This window comes from Pieris napi, chromosome 4, assembly GCF_905475465.1.
Source record: "Pieris napi chromosome 4, ilPieNapi1.2, whole genome shotgun sequence".
Lineage (NCBI taxonomy): Eukaryota > Metazoa > Arthropoda > Insecta > Lepidoptera > Pieridae > Pieris > Pieris napi.
The window spans coordinates 4,402,928-4,425,882 of NC_062237.1; the positions used below are offsets into that span (position 1 = coordinate 4,402,928).

Here is a 22,955-nt window from a genome sequence, read left to right on the forward strand (position 1 = left end):
CCGGCACGCCTCTCGCGCCTCCGAAGACAACCATCTCGCCATCCATCACTCACATATTCAAAAACAACAACCCAACAAAGAAACTTAATGACATTACGAAAGTAATATGTACCGTGGTTGTTGTGTTTGAATAACAATACTTATTCGGAGTGAGCATTAAATAATAAGAATTTTTATTAATACGAGCGAACAAAATACCTATTTTGTACCGATTTATTTAAGCCCTTTGAATATGAGTGCCACATGTGCCGTTATAATTCACTTCATATAACTAATGTTTATTTACAGGAATCACTAGTAGGAAAATAGATCAACGACCGTCACGGCACGTATGAGCTTCGCACGAAACGTATGGAAACTACGAATCGTTTCAAAGCTCGCCGCTGCGAGGTTCTAAATAATAAGTTCATTAAACACAACGCATGCTTACGCTATCACAACTACGTTCAAGTGCACTCACCGTTGCCGGCAAGCTGAGGGCGGAGGAAGGCGTTGTGGAGCTCGTTGCCAAGACCGCTCTCCAATCGTGCCGCCATTTGCATCAACGCTAGTGTGCCATCGTCACCTGCGCCAGCGCTGTTCTCGAGGCGGGCGCGCACGGCGGCGATGTGCCCCCGCGTAAACACATGATCTTGCACCGAGTACTTGTGGCTGTATTTAAAGTCGCAGACGCGACAATCTTCCGGTGGTAGTGCGTCTGACACCTCTGATAAACCAGCTGCGAGCCTCGCTTTCTTCTCTTTGGCACGAGCATTTTGGAACCAAACTTGGACTACACGTTTCGGTAATCCAATTTCACGCCCGAGTGCTTCGCATTCTGCCATGGTGGGCGTTTTATAGTCACAAAACAGAGACTTCATGATCTTCACTTGAACAGAAGACATTTGTGTTCGAAATCGTTTGCCAGGTGGCCTTTGATTTGGTAGACCCGTGTGAAAGTCAAGTGAAGACGAGTCGTCTTCCTCATAGAATTCCATTGTTTCAGATGCTGTATCTGATCTTTCATCTGCGTCGGATCCTGGTCGTGATAAATCTACAGGTTTGCTGAGATCTAAAGGGATTTCCGATTTTCCATGTTCAGGGCGTCTCTCAGATGGTTCATTGCTACCACCATTTTGTTGAGCGGCAGCCTGAACCTGGAGTTCATTTACATATCTCTTCATTGACTCTTCACTATACTGTTTGATAAATTTCTCCATGTCTGAGTGAAACGGCGGAAAAATAGGGGGCAACATGGGAGCCCCCGCTTGGGAAAAATTTTGCTGCCTGTCACTTTGTTGTGATCCAAAACTTGGAGTTGATTCCGTACTTAACTCTTCATCTGGTAATGCATCTACATTTATTTCCCCTCTTGCACACTGATCAGCATGTTTTGTACTTAAATGACTTTCGAGCGCACTCTTCACTTTGAATAGAGCGGGACAAAATGGACATCGTTTATTAATAACTTGCGCATGAGCACGAAATTGTCCTTTTCTTTCACGAGCTCTTGTATTTTGGAACCAAACTTGAACAACTCTTTTTTTTAAACCAACTTCTCGGGCAATATTCTCGAGCATTTTTCTTGAAGGATTTGATTCTATTTGATACTTTTGATACAAGTAATCTAATTGCTCTGGCAGAATAGTTGTTCTTAGTCGCTTATCCTTCGGCTGTTCACCAGTGTCTGTTTCTTCAAAATCGTCAAACTTTCTTTTAACTTGCTGATTAAGTGCAGCCACTAAAGGGTGACGAGCCTCTTCATTTGATAAGGACGCATTTAATTGTTGAAGTTGAGCATGTTGTTGTAAAATTCCAAAAGGAGAGTCAGGTGGGTATGTGGGAAATAAGTTTGGATTCATAAAATGAACCATCTGATGCTCTCGCCATAAGTCAAATCGCGGGAAGACTAGGTTGCATTTATCACATTGAAAATTACCATCTTTATCATCTCTAGGGTTGTGTGAGAGAGGCGTGACAGGCGTATGAGGTGTTGGGGGAGCTGGTGAAACTGGGTAGTTGGGCGCAGCAGGCGTTGGAGTACGAGGTGGTGCCGGTGAAACTGGCACATGCGGAACGTGGTGTTCTACGGTGCTTGAATTTGAGTCTTCGCTGCTTAGTGTTGCAGCAACCTGCGCAGCTGCCGCTTGTGCCTGCGCAGATCGTTTCGCATCCTCCTCCTTAAAACAATGAGTCTTCTGGTGTCGAATTAATTCATAGTATCTTTGAAATACGAGTTGACATTTTTTGCATTGGTAGTTGAGACCTGGTGTGCGTTGAAATCTGTTAGCATCATCCATGGATCCCGCAGGTGGATCTGCGGCTGGTTGGTTTTCGTATACTTTTCTAGCTTTCTGCCGAGCGTTTTGAAACCATACTACTATAACTCTTGGGCTAAGACCTAATAGTTTAGAAAGGTATTCTAGATCGTCATCTTTTGGGTAAGCATTATTTTCAAAAAACTCTTGTAATACTTTTATTTGATAGTCTGTAAATCTAGTTCTGTTGGCGCGTTTGCCAGAAGACCCCGAGCTGTTGGATCCGTTCGAGTTGCCCCCGGAAAGTCCGAAATCGGCCGGTCCCCTGCCAGGACTGAGGCTGCGATTTGGGGTCAAAGGTAGGACGTTCGGGGGCGCGGAGTTTGGGGACGTGAAATTAGGATTAATTTTAGGTGGAAGCATTGACGGGTGTGGTGGTTGTGGTATACTAGTAGCTGGTATTGAATCCAGTTGAGACTGTATTAAGGAATTTAAAGATATATGTGTCGGCGTCTGAGGCCGAGATATGTTTTGGTGCAAGTCAGGTGTACTTAGAGCCGGACTTTGGGATGGAATTTGAGGAAATATAAAACTTTGATCTTCTTGGTGTCGGTCATCATATGAATTGTATTTTTCCTCCATTGTGGGCTCTTCATTTGGTTCACATTTCACCTCTGGTTGAGCGACAATCATATTTTCTTCAGTTTTTGCTTTTTTTTCTGGTGGTGGTTTTCCTTCATCTGAGCTTGCCGATGAATCCAAAGTAGTCACTTTCGCTTCACCAGTTTTTTCATATTCTTCAAGATTTAGTGTAGTCGACGGTGGATTGTTAAAATTATAAGGTGAATCTTTGTTACGTTGACGTTCCTTAAATAGTGTGTTTCGGAACCAATGCTTTATGACCTTTGTAGCGAGGCCGGATTGTTTGGCCATTTTAGCAATAGCTTCATCACTTGGCGAGTTATTAATATCAAAGTGCGATCGTAAAATCTTCAATTGATCATCAGTAATACGTGTTCGAGCTCTTTTTTGCCCAGCAGCATTAGCCTGCAAAGAATAGAATTTAATTAAAAATAATATTGTTTTATTTTAAATACGTAGAGGTGAAGAATCTGAAGAGACTTATAGAATACAGCTAAGCTCAAATAACAAGGTAATTGTTATAGATAATAAGACCCTGGCCCTTGGCGCTTAACAAAGAACCCTCTGTTAGTTTGGACAAATAGTTAACGCTTATCTTACAATGTGCGTAGTCCTGACTACGATCAAATATTTTAACATAATAATGTTGTGTAATATGAATATATTATATGAAATAGGTCACATGACCGTTAGTTTAACTCATACATTCTACAAACACGATAATTCAAATAATAGGATGATACCTTAATATTGTTAACAAGAGCGTATTAAGATCGCATTATTTAATTTATGTGATACTTATTAAGTAAAATATGTTGATAGAAACTGAGGTCTGTGCAATTATATGAAAATAAATAATTCCATTAATTATAACATTACAATTAATTACATCGTATAAATTGACATCTATTGTTTATACATAGTTGATTCAATATTATATAAAATATAATTATGTTTTATTTGTTAAATTAATACACAAATACACAAAACAGAAGAACAATAACTAACCTTAAATAATACAGTATTTACAATTTTCTTAACCTACAAAGTAAGGTAGAAAGTGACAACTAATTAATTTATGGCACTTGACATAATATAATATGTAAGATATTTTAATTTTTTCATTATATTATTTTACTTTATAAAACCTAGAATATAGGCTTTAAATGTTGTTTCTTTTGTATTCACAGGTGAGTGAATAATTTGTTAATATATATTTTTTATTAAATGTAAGTTAATAGATATTTCTTTTGTTAATAAATCTTTTGTATTCACAGAGAAACGCAGTTGCGCCTTATTTATTCCCAGTATAAGCGATTGATACTATTATACTTATTAACAACTAACCTTATACTTTTTTAGCTGCCAGCGTTAAAGGTACACTGCCACAGGGACCAAACTTTTTAAATTTGTTTTGATTTTAATTTTATTTATTTTTAATTATTTTTATTATTACTTTGTAGGTTAAGAAAATTGTAAATACTGTATTATTTAAGGTTAGTTATTGTTCTTCTATTACATAAAATAGTTTTTATATTTATAAATGATAAAACCGGTGAGATAATATGTAATAATGATTCGTTTCTTAATTAACCATGATGATTTTTAAATAGTAGGTATCTTTAGGGATAGTTGTTTTAATGTTTGTGTATTTTTATACGAAAATTAGGCTGCTCATATATCTATCCTTTATAACCAGTATTGCTATAAATATGACATATTTTTTATACTTTTAAATTGTTTTTTTTTTAAATTAATTTTTAATTATGTTTATTATTACTATGCAGGTTAAGAAGATTGTAAATACTATATATTGTTATGATTACTAATAAACATAGTTTCTCTTTTAATGAATATGTTATAATACTATCAGATTATTGCATATGTCTAAGTTACGTATAAAAGTACACAGGGTTCTTTGTGATAACTCTATATCACGATTTATCAAGATTGGTTTAACTAACAGTCTTAATTTAACATAATTAAGACACTTTATTGACACATAGTAATTACGTATTTTAATTAAAGAAATATAGTTTTCGAAAATGATAGGTGCTTTAGAATCTATAAATAGGACATACCTGTTGTTGTTGCTGAATAAGTTGCTGCTGTTTCATGTGGGCGTCTTGAGCGAAAGGCATCGAATCAAAAGGCGGAGGTGGCATCATCAGCGGCACCAGGGGTGGCTGAAGGTTCATAGCTGCTAATGCACCCATGTTTAACCCAAGAGGTAATCCCAGAGATAGCATCTGAGCTACCATAGGATGCAATTGTCCTAGTTGTTGCTGCAGCTGAAGCATGTTCAGGGCCGCCTGCATCTCTTGCACTTGTGCTGCAAGCAACGCACCCGCTTGAGCTTCACTAGAACCATTCGTGTTTTCATTGTAATTTCCGTTGTTATCACCCCGTGGTGAAGGCGAGCGGTCGCCCTGTGGCGCGGGTGAACCAGCACGAGGGGAATTCGGAGCACCAGATTTTCTTTCATACTCGGATTTGAATTGCTCCGCAAATTGTTCTAAAAATTCCAGAGGAACTTTATCTTTATGCACTTCCTCACAATGAGTCTTTAAAACGAATACACTAGAAAACTCCTTGTTACAGTGTTGGCAGGTAGATTTTGTTTCATCCGGAGGTTTCTCCTCGGGGGGCGGCGGTGGAGGGCTCGGAACTCGCGCCATTTCACGTTCCTCTTGCAGTTTTCGGCGCTGATTTTCATTGTATTGCATGACGAGATCGAAGCCGAATGTCTCGAGAAGTTGTTTATACATTTGGGAGTTTCGTTTGGGCGGATTGCCCTTAGCTACCATCTCGTCTAAAGCCGCGGCTTCTGCGTCACCGAGTGGCGATTGCGCCCGCGCATCGCCAAAAGGACATGAAGTAATGCGATGTGCGTCGAGTAGCTCCCCAGTTGGGAATGACGCGTGGCAGCGGTCGCACGAGGCGCTACCTGCGCGAGGGGATCGCGGGCTACCTGGGCGCACGGGGGGTGAAGAGCGCGGCCCCCCGCTGCTAGTAGACGAAGGGGATGTATTTTTTGGCGACAACACGTCTTGTAAAATTTTAGCGGGGTCGTTTCTATCCGGCTGCTCTACTAAAGGCCGTGTCAAGTCAACGTGGCCCGCCGCGGCTAACTCTTGCAACTTGCCGGCACGTGTTTGATGCAAAACTGATCGCATATGAATGTCTAACGTGCTGCCTTGCGTATAAGCTACTTTGCATATATTGCATTTGTATCTTTTGCGATCATCCTCTTCACTCGATGTACTTTTAGGTGTCAGAGTCAAATTAGATGGTGCAGTTCCAGCGCCTGGTGAAACCGGAGGATTATTATTATTTTGTTGTTCTTGCATGGCTCGTTTTAATTTATGTAAATGACTGACGCTGTTGTAATGGACCAATAAAATATTCTTCTGCGTGAATGACTCTTTACATACATCGCACTTAAATGGTCGGTTTGGGTCGAGATACTTTTCCATAGGATAAGTTAACTTTTCACCTTTTCTGTGAAGAAGCGTCTTATTGTGCGCTGTAAGATAGGATTGCCTTGTAAATGCAACTTTGCAACGATGGCACTTATATTTTCTATTTGGATCGTTATAAGAATCTTCTGCCATAGCCTGAGAATTCAAATAATCTTCTAAGAATTGTTGATCTTTATAAATAATGGAGTCATCAGAATTTTCAGCATCATTATGGCCTGACTCGTCAGCAACAGTGGCACTGGAGTCTCTATCTTCCATCTCCCCTAATTCATCATCTGGTGTTCTTAGGGCCTCTTTGCGCAATAATTCTGCTGTAGTGTGATCTAATGCAGTTCCTTGGTTTGATTGCAGTAAGGGATTAGAGGCCAAGCTACGTTTCAAAGCAGTGAGTTCATCCTCCGATAATTCAGAATGAGACGTTTCCACGTGCTTTTGTAGAGCTAATATTGATCTAAAGCTCCGTCCGCATAGAACACATTTAGTAGCGTCGCGAATAAGATGATATTGTGAATGAAGTTGGAGTTTTTCGACTGTTTTGAATGCAAGACTACATTGATTGCAACGATATTTGTAAACATGTTTTTCTGATACTGACATATTAGCGATCGAGTTGCGAGCATGCGCTTCTTTGAAGTGGTTTTGTAGAGCATGAGCTGCCTCAAAATAACGGTTACAACCTTTTTTCCAACAGACATAACCAGGTCCTTGGGGTGTTTGTTTCAATTCCAGATGTCCAGACTCATTTTGATGATGGCAAAGTTCATCTACGTTTCGGAATGTTCTGTTGCAAGTAGAACACCTTTCCGTTTCACCATCTACGCTACCTTCAGAGCGTGGTGAAGATATCTCTCTCTCACGTTCTTCATCACCTTGCCTGGAATCTTCACGTTGAGATTGATTAGCTCCGTTCAGCCAGTGGCTTTGATCAACTAAAAGTAATAGCCGCTGTAAACCTTCTGAGTTTACAGAATGTATTTGCATCACATGGCGTTCGAGAGCTGGCCGATCCTTGAATGCATCTTGGCACAAAGGACAAATGAAGTGTCTTGCTGAGTCAGCATGCATTGAGTTGACGTGCATGTGAAGCTTGTTTTCGCTATCACAGCTGAAATTACAGTATGGGCACGTGTGCGATGGTGAAATGTCTTCTTCTTCTTTTTCAGTCGATACTTGAGGTAAGGATTGTTGAGGGACTTGCTGCTGTTGTTGTTGTTGCTGCTGTTGCTGTTGGTGTTGCTCCAAAAATCGCAACATCTTTTGCTCCTGAGTGAGTTCAGGTTTTTGGTCAATAGGCTCCTTGTTATCTGTTAACAAAAAGAAAATATACATTAAGTAAGAGATAATTAAATCAGGGGAGTGTGGGCGTGCATAGTGACTTACTTTCCTGTACGGAATGTGCACACGGAATGGATAGCAATCGGTAATCTGAACATGTTAACAATGTCTACCTACGTCTACGTGAGATTTATCTACAAAAAAGATTATTTTTATAAATGAAGCTGACTATTGTTCGGTGCCAGCGTTTGTTACTATTCTGAATTGAAGTTAAAAATAAAATTCTTCTCCTTTATATTATTAGTAAGACTTGTTTTGTTTGCGTCGTCCCAGCAAGACAAAGGTATCGCTCTATCCACCCCGTACGCACACATTCACAGGCACATTAATACAACGTAACAAGTATATTGTAATTTTGCACACAAAGAAGATACAGAGCGGGCAAACAATCATTGTTCATTATTACAAAAGGTTCGAATTCGCGTCAGATCAAATGCATTTGGCAGATCGTATGTGAATTTGACAATAAGTGCGAGAGAGATGCGTAGATGCGAAGAACGTGTGAGGGTATTTATTATTTGACCAGGGATATGTCCACGGCAGCGTGTGAAAGAAGCTGCCCTATATTGTTTACGCTTAAATAAGGAAGGTGAAAAAACGACCGTTCGTTACATCTATCATTATTGAAGTTACTCAATAAGTACAATATATAAATTTAATATAAATTTAAATTGCACATTTGTATTTTTTTATCTAGTTTGTTTTTTACTTTTAATGTTTAAGTTATTTTCTCTCTTTATCAATATAATGTTTCCCTCTAAATGTTGTGCTTGTATGTTGTTCTTGTATGTCATATGTTCTCTGTAAGTGTTAGTATGTTCCGTTAGTGTGGATTTTAAAATAAAAATAAAATAATAAAAAATAAAAATATATATTAATACAGTTATAGTGTAGTAAAAATGACAATCTTTTACAAAAAAATAATGTTATCTTAAAGGAATTTTACCTTTTTTGGAGATGCTAAATTAAATTTGTTTACAAACTGATAAATTAACACATAAAATAACTATATTAAAAATTTCAAAATAATTAAGTTTGGAAAAAATTATGGTCAATCTTAATAAAAATATAATTCAGTTTGCATGGAAGTGACCGAACCAGTAACAGTCTTAAGACAGCTTTGATAAAAAGTTGAGAACAAAAAATTCAAATAATATTTTGAAATTCGAATAAAAGCGTGATCTCATAAGGGGACATCACAATTAATTAAAACTGGAAATTATCTCACACTCGAGCGCAGCTGAAACCAGCCCTTGCGGGAACTTGTTTCATAGTTTTAAACAGTTAAAACCGTTACATCTAATGAAGGGGAGACTAAGTAAATCCATAATAATAATCAAAGGAATGACCCTTATCGTGGACCGGAGTGACCAGTGAATTTATGACGTATACCGGCCGACCGACAGTCTGGCATAGGAACAGGTAAGGGACCGTGTCTATAAATGCGATCTCCAACGCTTTTTGTCAATGGACAAAGAGCCTTTTCTAAGGAAACACCACATCGTTATAGCGTCATAAAGTAAGTATTGTGTGCGCTTTGTTTCGCGGGATTTGGGTCAGAATTTTTACAACATGGCGTTAGGATTACAATGCATTTGAAATGTCGCAATTTGGATCAAGATTTTCTGTTTTCTGTATAATATAATAATCTTGATACTATAAAGAATTTACTGACAGGGAAATATTAAACAAAAATTGTTTTATTTTATCTTCAGTGGTGTTTGGCACATTTCGATATCCAATACATCCATGCAAAAGCAATCGCGGAAGTAAATTTATGGTTATCGAACGTTTAAAGCACTTGCTCAATAAGGTGAAAATAAGTAATAAGCATAAATACGGGACACAATGGTGTAAGTAGGATTTCTTTCGCCTCCACATTTCTCTCATGGTTTATTGTATTTCAGTGCGACCATAAACATGCGTCGAGAAATGCGGCTGGCGACATTGTAAGATGATGTAGCGAGCTCATCACAAGGGGGCAATCATTCTTAATGTGCGATGGGCACATACGTAATGCGAGTCATTGTCCCGCGTGCGGTACTTATGGAAAATTCGCGTTCTCAATTCAAATCTTCTCGTCGTCTCCCTCGCGCGCTGGGCGGAGTCGCTTCCGACCAATGACCGAGGCCGACTATGGCGACACCGTGTAAGGCGTACGTTATTAAAGAAACCTGTTCTAATGTGCGCTTCAAATTAAATTTTGTCCGTGTGTAATTATCTCATTATAGTAATTACGAGTTCCTTGCTAAATACCCACCGCTTTACATGGTCACCGCTGGATTTGAAGTGCCAGTCACGCAGTAATGTACCATACAATGTCGATAATAGAACACACTTTATTAACCTCACTCCGCCGAAAAGTTATACAGCGATGTCTTATTATTTAACTCGCTCAAAAGTGAGAAGTTTGTAAAAAACGCAAAACAAAATTGATTAAGGAACGAATCGTTTTAAATTGGAAAACGATAGTGATGTTTCGAAATCACATTCATAAGTCTACTCCGTATTATTTTATCGATATGAACTACAGTAATGGTTCTGGTGACATTAATTTTAATGGAATTTTCACGGTTTATAGTATAAAATGTTGCGAAATAATATGTTAAATATAATAAGTAATAAATAACTCGGTACCATAACGTTCACATAGGTGAGCGACATCTAGGTGAAAAAGAAAGAATGATTCGATTATCGATCTGCGCACGCGCATCTAATTGCCTTCTTTAGCTTTTTGTTAACGTTTCATTTTTTATAAATTCTAGTTCTTTATTGTAGATTTATTTACTTAATGACTTCAAAACAATGCCATAAGGAAGTTAACAGTAAGTGTAACAATAGGTTTGTTATGCTTGGAAAATAACAGTCACTAACTAGAAATTTATTAAATTACTTATTTATTTCTTATTAGAAACCGGCTGGCCGTCATATCGTCTCTGAAGGATTGTGGCCAAAATTTGCGTATATATTAAAGAAAGCTTTGTTAGTCTTAAATATTAATCTCGCTATAAATAATTAAAATAAAAACCTTGATTTAACGACAACGACCAAATGATGCGTTCTTTGTAATATAGAAGTTAAATGATTAATATATATTTCTTAGTACGATTTTTAAAAACTCACCATTTTCCTGTTGATCGAATGGACTAGGTAGTTCCGATGGCTGAGGTATAACTTGGAAAAGTTCAGCAACGTCCGGTGTAGGGTCTTTCCCCTCAGAGCGGCGCTGGAGTTGATGAATCTGTTCCATCTGAAGATGCTTCACTGAACGAACATGTTGCAGTAGAGGGAGGCGGTGAGGTGCCCCAAAACCACACAGTGCACATCGATATACTCTCGAACGATCACGTGGTAGTCTAGAAGAACAATCGCGAAGGTGTCTCAACAATAGCGCAGCAGCTTCATGACGAGCACCGGCTGCGTGCAGCTGGAGCTTATGTGCGGAGTTCGTATAGTAATCACACGCGCAGCATCTGACTTGAACGCCACCCACTCCAGCGGCCCCAGTGCCAACTCCACCACAAAATTTAAGTTTCCACTCATTTCGTGGACCTCCTTCTTTGACGTGGTTTACATGTTGTAGCCTTTGCAAATGCTTATCAGTCTTGCAATGAAGTTGGAAGTTGGCCTTTAAATTAGTTTTGTAAGTGCACAGTTTACAAACGTAGTGACCGGCGACCAGCGCAAGTATCTCCTGCTCCCGAATTTTAGTTCGGTCCTGAGCCAAGTGGTGACCGAGAGCCTCTAGCGAGTCCGTAGAGAAACAGTTGCAAATGCAGCAATGGAAAGTTCTTTCTGGCTCGGGATCCGCTGGTTCCGGTGGTGGCTCCATGGCATCTGGATTCAAGCCTACATCTAAATGCGCGCCTAGTTCAGGTGGGGATGGTCCTGGACCACCTGTCATTAGCTGAATCATAAGGGCTTGGTTGTAGGCCATATCCGCCAAAGCAGCTTCAGGATTGGGAGGAGGCGCTTCTCCTCCATGAAAGTGGAGTAAGCTTTCAAGCTGTTGTTGACTCTGTTGTCTATGATGCAACGCTGATAATGTTTGCATGTGTTTTACATTTTGCTGTAGAACAAGCATGTTATGAGTATGTTTCTCTGAGGTCATGTGTATCCTTAAGTTTCTGGCCACGTTTGTCTCATAGTTGCATACGTCACATCTAAATGTTGGCTTTGGTTTTTGACCTAAAGGTGAATGATGTGGTAACGGTGGCTTATGTACTCCAGGTGGTGTATGTTGTGAAGGTGGTAAATTTCCTTCTCCTGGATTACCACCGTTCTGTAATTCTTGCATATTATTGAGATGCTTGTCAGATTGCATATGAATGCTTAAGTTTCCTTTAGTCGTTGTTGAGTAATTACATACTTCACATCTATATGGTTTATATCCACAAGTGTAGGTTTCTCCTCTAGCTAATCGTGGATGAGGTTGACCAGCGATACAGTAAATGCAACTGGTTTCGGCTTCCGGGTGTTTTTCTTTCATGTGAATTTCTAATGTTTCTTGATATTTGTAATGCCAATTACACTTTGGACACTTCAAGGTTTTACACGAATTTCGACTGTGCATACCAGCCAACGGTCCTCCTAGTCTACCTGAATTTAAAATAAGCTCACATTTTGGACAATCAGCACCAGATGGTCTCCCGCCTAAATGATCTGGGCACACTCCTATCGTTGTTCCAGAAAGGAATGCTGGTGGTGCCGCTTGGAATGGCGGTGAAGAGTTAGGACTTACTCTCGGCTGAACCGAGGCGTTGATGGCATGAGGATGAGCCACTGATATTAAAGAATGTTGTGGTAGTAATGATTCCGCTAATGATCTAGGTGGCCTCCAGGCAGGTGGACTCGGCCTCCTGTCATCGCATGATCCATTCGGTAACATACTCTCATTGTCTCTATCTGGCGTCATAAGATCAAGCCTTTTTTCCACTGATGGACTTGATAGTTCTGACATGTTGGCAGGACTGCCAGAGATGGAAGCACGTTGTGGCGCAGCTGCACCTACTGGTTCTAAGAATGAGACTAGTGATTCTTTATCTTTACCAACACATTGAATGATAGCCGATGCATTTTCTCTTGACAGCGCATCTCTTTCAGAGTCTAGTAAAGATAAACTATGATCAGATTGTGCATGTGCCACAAACGACTTCGCGTATCCAAAGCTAAGTTTACAAATAAAACACATTAGAATAGGTTTAACTGGTACGCTTACGCACTCAGGGGTTGGAGACTGAGGTCTCGGAGTCTCTTTTCCACGAAAACTAAACACTCGATAACTGTGCATTACAGGTGCGTCAGGTCTCGCCCTCGCTCTTTCAACAGCTAGTCTTCCATATAGAGCGCCGTATAGCGAAGGATTTCTTGATACGTAGAATGCGCTTGCTATTTGTGGAAATTCAAGCTGTCTTTCAATGTTGCTATCTCTGCTATCAACAATGCAACCAGGTTCTATTTTAGGCAAGTCCGAGAGGCTAGTTTCACCCTCTGACAGCTCAGAATCTTCGATGATATAGGCTGAGCCATCAGGGTTGTAGACTATCTTTCCATCGAAATGTTCTACATCCGAGGATAGTGGTGGCGAGTCACGGCGTGAGGTGAGATCTACGGCATCGGGGGCAGCGGGCGGCGAGGTTGGCGCGGGGGCAGAAGAGGGCACTGGCGTAGGGGCAGCTGGTGCTGCTGGCGCAGCCCGTGGGTCCTCCTCAGGACTCATGGTACCGTCGTCGTCGTCGTCCGGTTCGAGAGCGGCAGAACTTTGCGGATCGTCGCGCTTGCGGCGCCGCTTGCGCTCCGAGGGCGGGCCGCTAGCGGGGCCGCCTGGCTGCAGCGGCGTGGGCATGGCGCCGGGCGTCAAGGGCCGGCATCACATGCTTTCCTGCAACCAAAATACGTACAACATGAGTTTGGTTTTCACAAAAACTTATAACAAAGTAGTTAGAATAATAAATAATAGATAGACATCTATGTGCGTGAAGTATTTAAATTAAAATTCAGAATAATCGGCCCTTATCTCAATAGCATTTGCGCAAACAAATGCCATCATTTATCCAAATGACAGCCTGTCAATTCTGTCAACGGCGACACTATTACAATTAAGCAACCAATAATATTGGAACTCTGTAAACACTCTTAACGAGATATACGATACTCGTCCTTGTTACCTCAAATATAGAGACATGATTTGTAGCTTCAATAACGTATCGAGTTGAGTAATTCCAATAAAATTTGTTAAAAAATTGAGATTGAGCCGTCATCTTCGTTATCTTGGGCGTTATCATTGATAACTCAGTCTCACATATACCATTTTAACGAAGTAAATATTAAAAGTATTTCCACTTATTTATTTAGTTGACAGACTTAAGATAGCTAATCACCGAATTGACACATGTTATAATAATTGATAGAACCATGATGGAAATACCTCATTTGTTATTATTAAAACTTTTCAAGAATATACGATGAGTTGGTAAAATGGCCGACATGGCAAAATCAATTTCCACTAAGCTCGATTGAATTGAGCTGACTAATTTTTAAACTAATCACTGACTAATGAGTGAATAATGACCGGATGGATGATTATACTCTAACACGTACGTTCCCACCTAACCGGATATGTATTATAGATAAACTATGTATTCAAATTAGATATTTTTAACAATTAGAAGTCCTCAATGATCGGTCATTTGTGGACAGACCGCGCCTATTTCAATGTTTGCTTACTAACGGTCGAGAACGAAGCCCTTGAGAGCGATTGTGCGATAAATTATATTACAGCAGAATTTGATAATGTTAATATTTACTTAAATGACAGACTGTGTGAAAGAAATTCGTTGTATAAATTTCGGTTATAAATTAATACCCAAGGTGAACCCAATTCTGATAAGAAAATGAATCCGTTTGAAGGCATGATTTCATGGTAATTAATATACCTACATTAGTTTGCTAGCTCAGTAAAAAATACTTTATGGACTAACTTTAATCTGCTATCCTCTAATGTACAAGAGTTTTATTATCTCAATTTATTTTTAGTTTTTAGTATTATTTTTTCTACTTAATAAGTAGTAATACTTATAAAATAAATAATGTAATTAAATATTATTGTTTCATGTCATTTTAGAGTTTCCATAAATTCGTTTAGTTTTTTTTAATATTTTTTTATTTACGGTAAAAATCACGACTTTAAATATAAAAAGACTAATTGATATTGTCATTATTGCAATATTTGTACGCGAATGGAAATTATGCAAAGGCAATTAGAGAGGTGAGCGCTCACTTCTCGTGACTCAAATTTCTAAGTCTTACTTTTTTTAGATAGTAAAAATAAAGCCAAAAAAGAACCACGCTTTTGCTAAGTACGTTTCTGATCATATTTAAAAATTCTTGTTCGCTATTTAAAAGCTGAATATTCTAATAAGAATGTTCGTTCGTTATGTGTTATAACGCGCGAAATTATTGAGGATTATAATTTATGTTGTGCAAATCGAGTGGTATTCAATAAAGTTAATATTTAACAACATTTGCACGTGCAGGTATTCATCGTAACACATCAGTGTGACAATTACGAGTGTTGGAGTATGGGCTAGTTACCTTCTATTATCCGTAAAATTGGTCCAAACAAAACTTTCGGTTCTTTATGTACCTGCCAGGATTACCTATGGCTTGACAGACTCTCGACCCTGAGGTTATGGATTTTTCTTTTTATGTGATTTAACACTCTCTTAATGAAGGAAATATTGTATTAACAGAGATGGTTTAGACACAAAAATCGACGATTTCTGGCACAGAATATTATCGGAAAGTGATGTAGATAAAAGAACATCAAAATTTTTACCGCCACCGTTATCACGTAATAGGGTTATTTAGTAGTGTTACTTAGTGGTTAGCGCGATTATGAAAACCAAGGTTGTGACTTCGAACTCCGGTACTAATAGATTTTTGATTGTGTCAAGAATAACTTGTTGCAACCACTAAGTATTTGTCCTATTGGAAGGTTTATGTATTAATTTATCATTTACGTGTTCATGGTTAACTTGATTAGCCGTGTTATAAGTCGAGCCCTAATGTAGCTTCATCCAATTTCAATGAACGCACACATTCGCAGTAGCAAATTGTATCTGAGCGTGGGAATATCATAGACACATATCTACTACATAAGCCCGCATGATCGCATTGCTTTAATAATTGATACTGTGTTCATTAATAAAGATAATTTAAGGCATTTCAAAGAAGTATTTTCTCTGTTATATATTGAATAATAATAATAAGTTAATTTATAGATTAATACAAAAATCCGCACAGTCAGCCATTTTAAAATAGGCATGAAAATGTCATATTTTTTATATAATTATCGTGGTGTCATAATAATAATAACAGTTAAATATTATTGTTATCAAAAATTATAGTCTTAATACTGTCCTACGCTATTGCCTTGCCTTTAAAAGTAAAATCATCTTCCCCTTGAGAGTTAGATTATATTATTATTATATTGTTTGATTACGTTACTTCTGTCCAAGTGCTATCTACTATATAAAAATAAGTCGGGTTTTCCTTCCTGACGCTATAAATCCAGAACGCACAAACCGATTTCCACGGTTTTGCATTCGTTGGAAAGGTCTCGGGCTCCGTGAGGTTTATAGCAAAGAAAATTCAGGAAAAATTTCAACAGAAAAGCGGGATCACCAAACGAAATGTTACATAAAACGAAGCCATCTGGTGGCGAAACGGAGTTCGCCGGGTTTGCTAGTTTAAAATAAAAACATGTGACAATATTAATAGATATAGAAAACTATACGCTTAAAAATTAGGACTAGGAAAAATTACCTACTCGCAATTGGTGAAGAAACATTTCTAGGTAAATTTTGTTCAAAATGAACGTAAAAAAACTCACGTAACGTAGAGATCAACTGAGTTAGTTAAGACTCATTAAGGCGCGGTCTAGATCGTGATCCATGGATCACTTTCGAATCAGAATTTACTGTTTATTAGAAACCACGACAATCGGTGCACTTTCCTTAATGTCGTAGCTGTTATTATCATAAATAATTCAACTAGGTGTGGGGGGAATTTATGAAATGCGTTTGTTGTAGTTAAACAAGCGAGTAAAGCTCTGATTGGTTTTTGAATTAAGTTGTCAACCTGTTCTAGTGGTTTTTAATATAGATAATTATAGCTTGACTAGAAAAAGAACTGTAACATTTTTTGAGATTAAATTACTTCCATAATATTTTCACTGGAGTTGATATACATTTAGATTGACGTTTTCCTGTTGGCTAACCAAATAAATAAAGCACAAACCAAATTATAAATTTTTACTATTCACGTTTTCCTTTTAATAGAGACTGTAAGTAGTGTTATTGGACAATTAATGTATTATACTTTTGACGGCTCATTGGTCTGGAGGTTAGTACCCCTGACTGCGAATCCATGGGTCCCGGGTTCGATCCCCGGCTGAGACAAACATCGATGTGATGAGCATTTGGTGTTATGCTTAGGTCTTGGGTGTTTAAATATGTATTTATATGTCTATCTATCTAAAATATGTATGTACCTATATCCGTTGCCTAGTACCCATAACACAAGCTTCACCAGCTTAGCATGGGACTAGGTCAATTGGTCATGGTGAATTGTCCAATAAAAAAAAAAAAGTATTATTTAGTTTATATTATATTAGTTTTAGTTATTATTAGTCTTAAGTTGGGCTAGATTGTGTCTTTGTGCTGAGACAATAAAAAAAAACGTGATTGACATATTACCATAAATATTACATTTATATCTTCTAATTAAATATTTTTCGTAAAACAATAATGTTTTAGACCCTTAAACAAATAATTAGAAGCAGATACACAGTGAGTTTTTATACACAAGAGAGTTTAAATATAATGTGATCGTCAAAAAACTTAAAACACAAGCATTTTATGGGAACAATCTCCATCCCGAAGATTTACTTAATCAGCGATGTACAGCGTAATAGTCTTGTTACGTGGGAAACGCTGAAGTGTTGCATGGTAAGGATTCATGTCCTCTGCGGCTACCCTTACACGATAATGGGCTTAAACGAAGGCTTTCGAACTTTTTTTAGAGTAAGGTTAGTGTATACAGACTATACATATTAAAGATAATAATAGTCTGTGAACCACTAAACTGCAAAGACCTAGTATTTTAAATTATATTTTTATAGTTGTTTATATAGAATTTCTATGATCTATTCTTAACAAAAAACCAATATACAAGGTGTCCTAAAACTATGGGACATCAAGGGAAAGTACCTTAAATATCGTATATATAGGATATTTGCTTAAAGAAGACTTTATTACTGAATTTTTAAAAAATAAAATAAAATAAAATTTCTAAAAATTACTTGTCTCGTCTGATCGAACCGACTCAAATATGAAAAAAAAACCCTTATTTTTTTGATGCCAATCAAGAGAACGGACAAATTGTATTATTAGTATTTTGAAAGAAAGGAACAATGTAAAATGTTTGAGTCAAATTTCAAGAAAATTATCAATCAGTGAAAATTGTCCCGACTTATAATTATTATTATCATTTATTTATACCCGACGACGAAAACATTTCTTTACTCCGAGTTTGTGACTCATATAGAACGTCAAACTTAGGCTTTATATATTTGATAATCAGCAAGGTGAGACTGTGACTAAATATCATATTGGAATATATTAAAAGCGGTAAATTAAAAACTAATACTGAAACAAGATACCACAATTACACAGTAGACTTAACATGGGAGTGGTTTAACATTGCCCGCTCCATTCACATCGTAATCAGTGACGGTACATATAAACATATAAAAGCAACAATGTAATTAGTAAATGCAATTTGCAGGCACTACTAGTGCTTGAGCATTAGCTAAATACCTATTATACCTCAACATACTCACCCTCAATCAACAATTCAAGGAGAAAAGTAATTAAAATAAAATTACGTGTCCAATTACGCGGCGTATGTGAAACGTGAGGCTAATTCTCTTAATTTGTCATTTTAATTAACCCCAAAGCGTCTGCGAAACCAAATAACAAGGCTTAGTACGTGAGCGAATAGTAATCATCTAAATGAGATCGAAGCAAAGATGATTTTATGATTTATTTGCTTACGAAGCTAATTGCACAAGGCGCCTGTCGGCTTTCGATATTACCAATATAAGGAAAATTCGGATATTTCTGTGTTATTTTACCGATGATTATTTAACTCAATTGATGAGATTGATATTCTTTGAAATGTAACGATCAATTTGCCGTAAATGTTTCTCGCAATACTAATTCGTGAAGAGCATAGATACCCTCGCATGATCTGTCGGGCGCCAGTCAGTCCATGTGCTGAGGAACCGTCAATTTTCGCCTGTAATTATTGCGGACCCTTCGATACTTATTTCTATTTTTTCGGCGCTTAATTGTTGCAACAGATGACTTTTTTGTCGAACCACCTCAAAGAGAGCGGGAAGGCATCAAACGCTGCGTCGAATTTTGAAATAATTATACATAAATAGTCCCTTGAGCGGGCGATTAAGACAATTTCTGAGGCAAATTGCCGCAGACGAGTATAATAGCACACGTGTTCCCTCATAAATATCTGGATTACGTTTTGTACGAGATTAAGATTGATTCGATCCCGATGCTTACTGCTATGCCTGGATGTTAATATTTCAAATCGTTATTCCATTTTGTATGTGATTTGTGGGTTATTCGACAAATTGCCGTGCGTCATTAAAAGATAACGGATATCGGTGGATAATTAATGATCGATACACGTGAAATAATTAATTAGTGGTCGGTGTTGGATGCTGCGGTGCCTGGGGCTGGAACACAAAAAACAATGACGTGCGGTTTTCGGCTGTACCGGCGCCGAAGTTGTGGCGACATCCGCCGATCGCGTACCACTTCTCTATAATTTAGTAGACCACGAATTAGTTTTAATCGCGTTTCAGTGAGATCAGCGTGACGCCGGTCGAGTCTCCAGAATGTGTCATTAATGTTAATTTAAATGATTGTGTTTTTTCTGAACTGCAATTATGTGGCTTTCGGCGTGGGTTTAAATTATTTTAGTTTTAATACATTTCTTTTAATTATAGTACATAGTTTATTGCCAGTTCTTCTCTTCCGTTGTTCCTCTCTTTTTTGCCCTTGATTTGAGAACTGGCAGTAAATGTTAAATTAGAAGCATTTATATATATTTATTTTTTTACTTTTATAAGTGTACCTACCTACTTTGTTTTGCCTAAGTATATGAATAAATGATTTTGACTTTTTTCTAATCGAACAATTGTTTCGAGTGTTCGAGTGTTGATACGTTGATCGACATACTATTGTTCGTTTTATCAAATGGCGAGGAAATCAGTAGCATAAAATACATTATCGCAATATTTTAAGTACGTGTTTCATTGTGTAGGGATGTCCAAAACCATAGATAATGAGGTGAGCTAAAATCAATAGCAATTAAGATTCTCACGAATCCACGATACATCAAATCCGTGTTCCATCGGTCTGCGTGCGCGCAATTAAAACGAAACCAGCAATCAGCCGCCATGTTTGTACGGACGATGTTAATAGCGATCAGTAATTACACATCAGAATCATGCTATCGTTGTTTCTCGGAAGACTGATCGAATTAATAGAACCTATTTAAGATGAATTAGGTGTTTATCTTAATCACGATAGCCGGAGTTAAAATCATCTCTCAGAGCAACATATTTAAGAATTCACTTAAAAGTATTCAGTAGATTCAATTTAACGAGCAATATCGCCGCTATGACAAGAATTTATATCACACTTTCACACAACGAAACTACCCCTACATCCGGGGAGTATATCTAAATTCAATTACAAAAAGCCTTTGCTAGGTGAGTTGCACCCGCGCCTCCCAACGGGTGTATAACAACTCAATTCCACCATATTATTAAGGGCGAGGGGTGTCAAGGGTGGTGGGAGCACAAAAAGAATGCTAATTTAAAATTCTTATTGCTGTATGCGCGCGCGCCTTATGTATCACCCGCGTAACAAAAGAGAAACCGACCGAGCGCGTAATTTCAATCTAATATTCAATTTGAGACGAACTTCAGCCATCTTTTATTTATTTTCCGGGTTCTAAACGTTCATGAATTCACGCGCCGCTTTATTAGCTCTCAGAACTTCATTGTTGCCAAATGTTTTTATGACTGAGATTTCGCATGCATTGTTTTATATTCTGTACGGAGTAAACGGTTTTACTGTATTCAAAGATATAAAAATAAAATAAATCAGTGGCGTCACAACTTGTTCAGGTTTAGGCCTCTGATTTCTGAATTCACAATCATTTGTCAATCTAATAGGCAAGTAGGTGATCTTGCGCCTGAGACACGCCGTCGACTTTTTAACACAAGCCGGTTTCCTTCAACGTTCGAGCGAATGTTAAATGTACATAGAAAGATTGGTGCACAGCCGAGGATCGAACCTACGACATCTGAGATGACAGTCGCACGCTAAAGCCACTATAATATTCAAAGATATATTTGCTGAATAAAATAAATTCTGTTAATGTATTTATTGAACTTCTCTCTCAATATATTAATTAAGGGCAAAATTTCCGCATACAAAACTGTCATGAAGTTACCAATTGTTAAATGCAATAGAAAAACCACAATAAAAACTCGGACACCTATTCATTTAAGTTGTTTTTCTAGTTCTATATTAATTTCTTGGACGGAGCAGTGAAATCGATTAGCACAGCTTTGCTTCCGTAACAGGCACTAAATTTGATTGGTCAATACCACAGATAATGACTCTATTCCACGCAATATTGAAATAAATGTCAACGGACAATGCGACTTACTGCTTAGGTAAACAAGAATAAGTTATCTGCTCTGAAATTAGGCACGGATTAGGCTGGATAAGCGATATCAATGAATTTAAATTAAATACCCTCACTGAGCGTAGGAAATCGAGTGGCTTTGGGAAGAAAATTTCACACCGTTGAATTTAAATACTACAATAAGCTTATCTGTGACTTCGTCTGATTTTTTAGATTTAATCCAATTAAAATACATAAATATTTCTATTCGAAAAACCCTAAGGAGAACACTTGAAACAATCTTTGGAGGATACCTTTAACCAATATGGCGGTCCTTGTCGAACTAACAAAAGTAATAATTATAATAGGGTAGATTATTAAACTTTGATTAAAATTAATTAAAGTAAAATATGGATAATATAGACTAAGTTACTTCCTTTACTGTGCAAAGTACCTGCTTTGGAACTCCTCCTGTTGATATCAGACGAGGTTTTAGAATTAATTAAAGAATTTTCGTTTTGGAAATTTTCCTACCTCGTAGTTAGCTATTTATATTAATTATGATTTAACTTTTTTTTTTTAGATTTTAGTTTAGTATAATTCTAGTGTTACATGTAATTGTATAATATTTTATGTAAAAAGCAAGGAATTAAAGTCTTTTCCATTTTATTGAATTAATAATAATTCCATTTAAAATATTTCATAAGATTTATGAATAACCTTGAAAAACTTCCGAAAATGTAAAGATGACCTCACTATTGTTCTAATATCACGATATTTAAATCGAGATCGTGACAGATTTAATCCTTGACTTTAAACAATACTATTTTACGCCTCTTTTAATTCGAAAGTGTATCAATATGACAACGTATAATGTTTTAAATGTTATTCTAACTGGAACGCATATAACGAAATATTACGAAACAATATGTTGAGAGATAATTTTAAGTACGCGATTAAAATAAGAGTGTCGGTCTAGTGGCTTCAGCGTGCGACTCTTATCTCTGAGGTAGTAGGTTCGGTCGCCGGCTGTGCACCAATGGACTTTCTATGTGCGCATTTCACATTCGATCGAACGGTGATGGTGTGTCAGTCACGGGACGCTGATCAACTGATTAGATTGACAAATGATCATGAAACAGATAGAGAGAACTGAGGCCCAGACCTAACGAGGTTGTAGAGCTTTATATAAATAAAGTATTGAATCACCAATTTTGCAGGCATAGACACTGCTTATTTTTTCAGGAAAAATTGGTGATCTTCCTATAAAAGTGTGATTATTTGACTTTAAATACATTTAATTAATAATAATATATTTTATAATAACGTGACTTAATCGTTGGAAAGCCTTTACTTAGGAAAGTTAATAATACAGCGTATTGTAGTGTGTTCAGAAAGCGTGGAAGGGCGGTACTTGATAATTCGCTTGGTGTTTGGTGCTTCTGCGCACTTGTTGGAACATTAACTTATAACA

At 37.5% G+C, this 22,955-nt stretch overlaps 1 protein-coding gene across 2 annotated transcripts in view; it reads right to left on the reverse strand.

Moving 5' to 3' along the window:
* LOC125048593 (zinc finger homeobox protein 3) overlaps positions 1-22,955 on the reverse strand; it is a 114,171-nt gene that overhangs the window by 69,441 nt on the left and 21,775 nt on the right. For both annotated transcript variants that reach the window (XM_047647339.1, XM_047647340.1), the window contains exons 2-4: positions 10,820-13,577; positions 4,961-7,665; positions 461-3,284 (exon numbers count right to left, since the gene is read on the reverse strand). In XM_047647339.1, coding sequence (XP_047503295.1) covers positions 461-3,284; positions 4,961-7,665; positions 10,820-13,541 — 8,251 coding nt within the window. In that variant the 5' untranslated portion in view covers positions 13,542-13,577. The remainder of the gene's footprint in view (positions 1-460; positions 3,285-4,960; positions 7,666-10,819; positions 13,578-22,955) is intronic.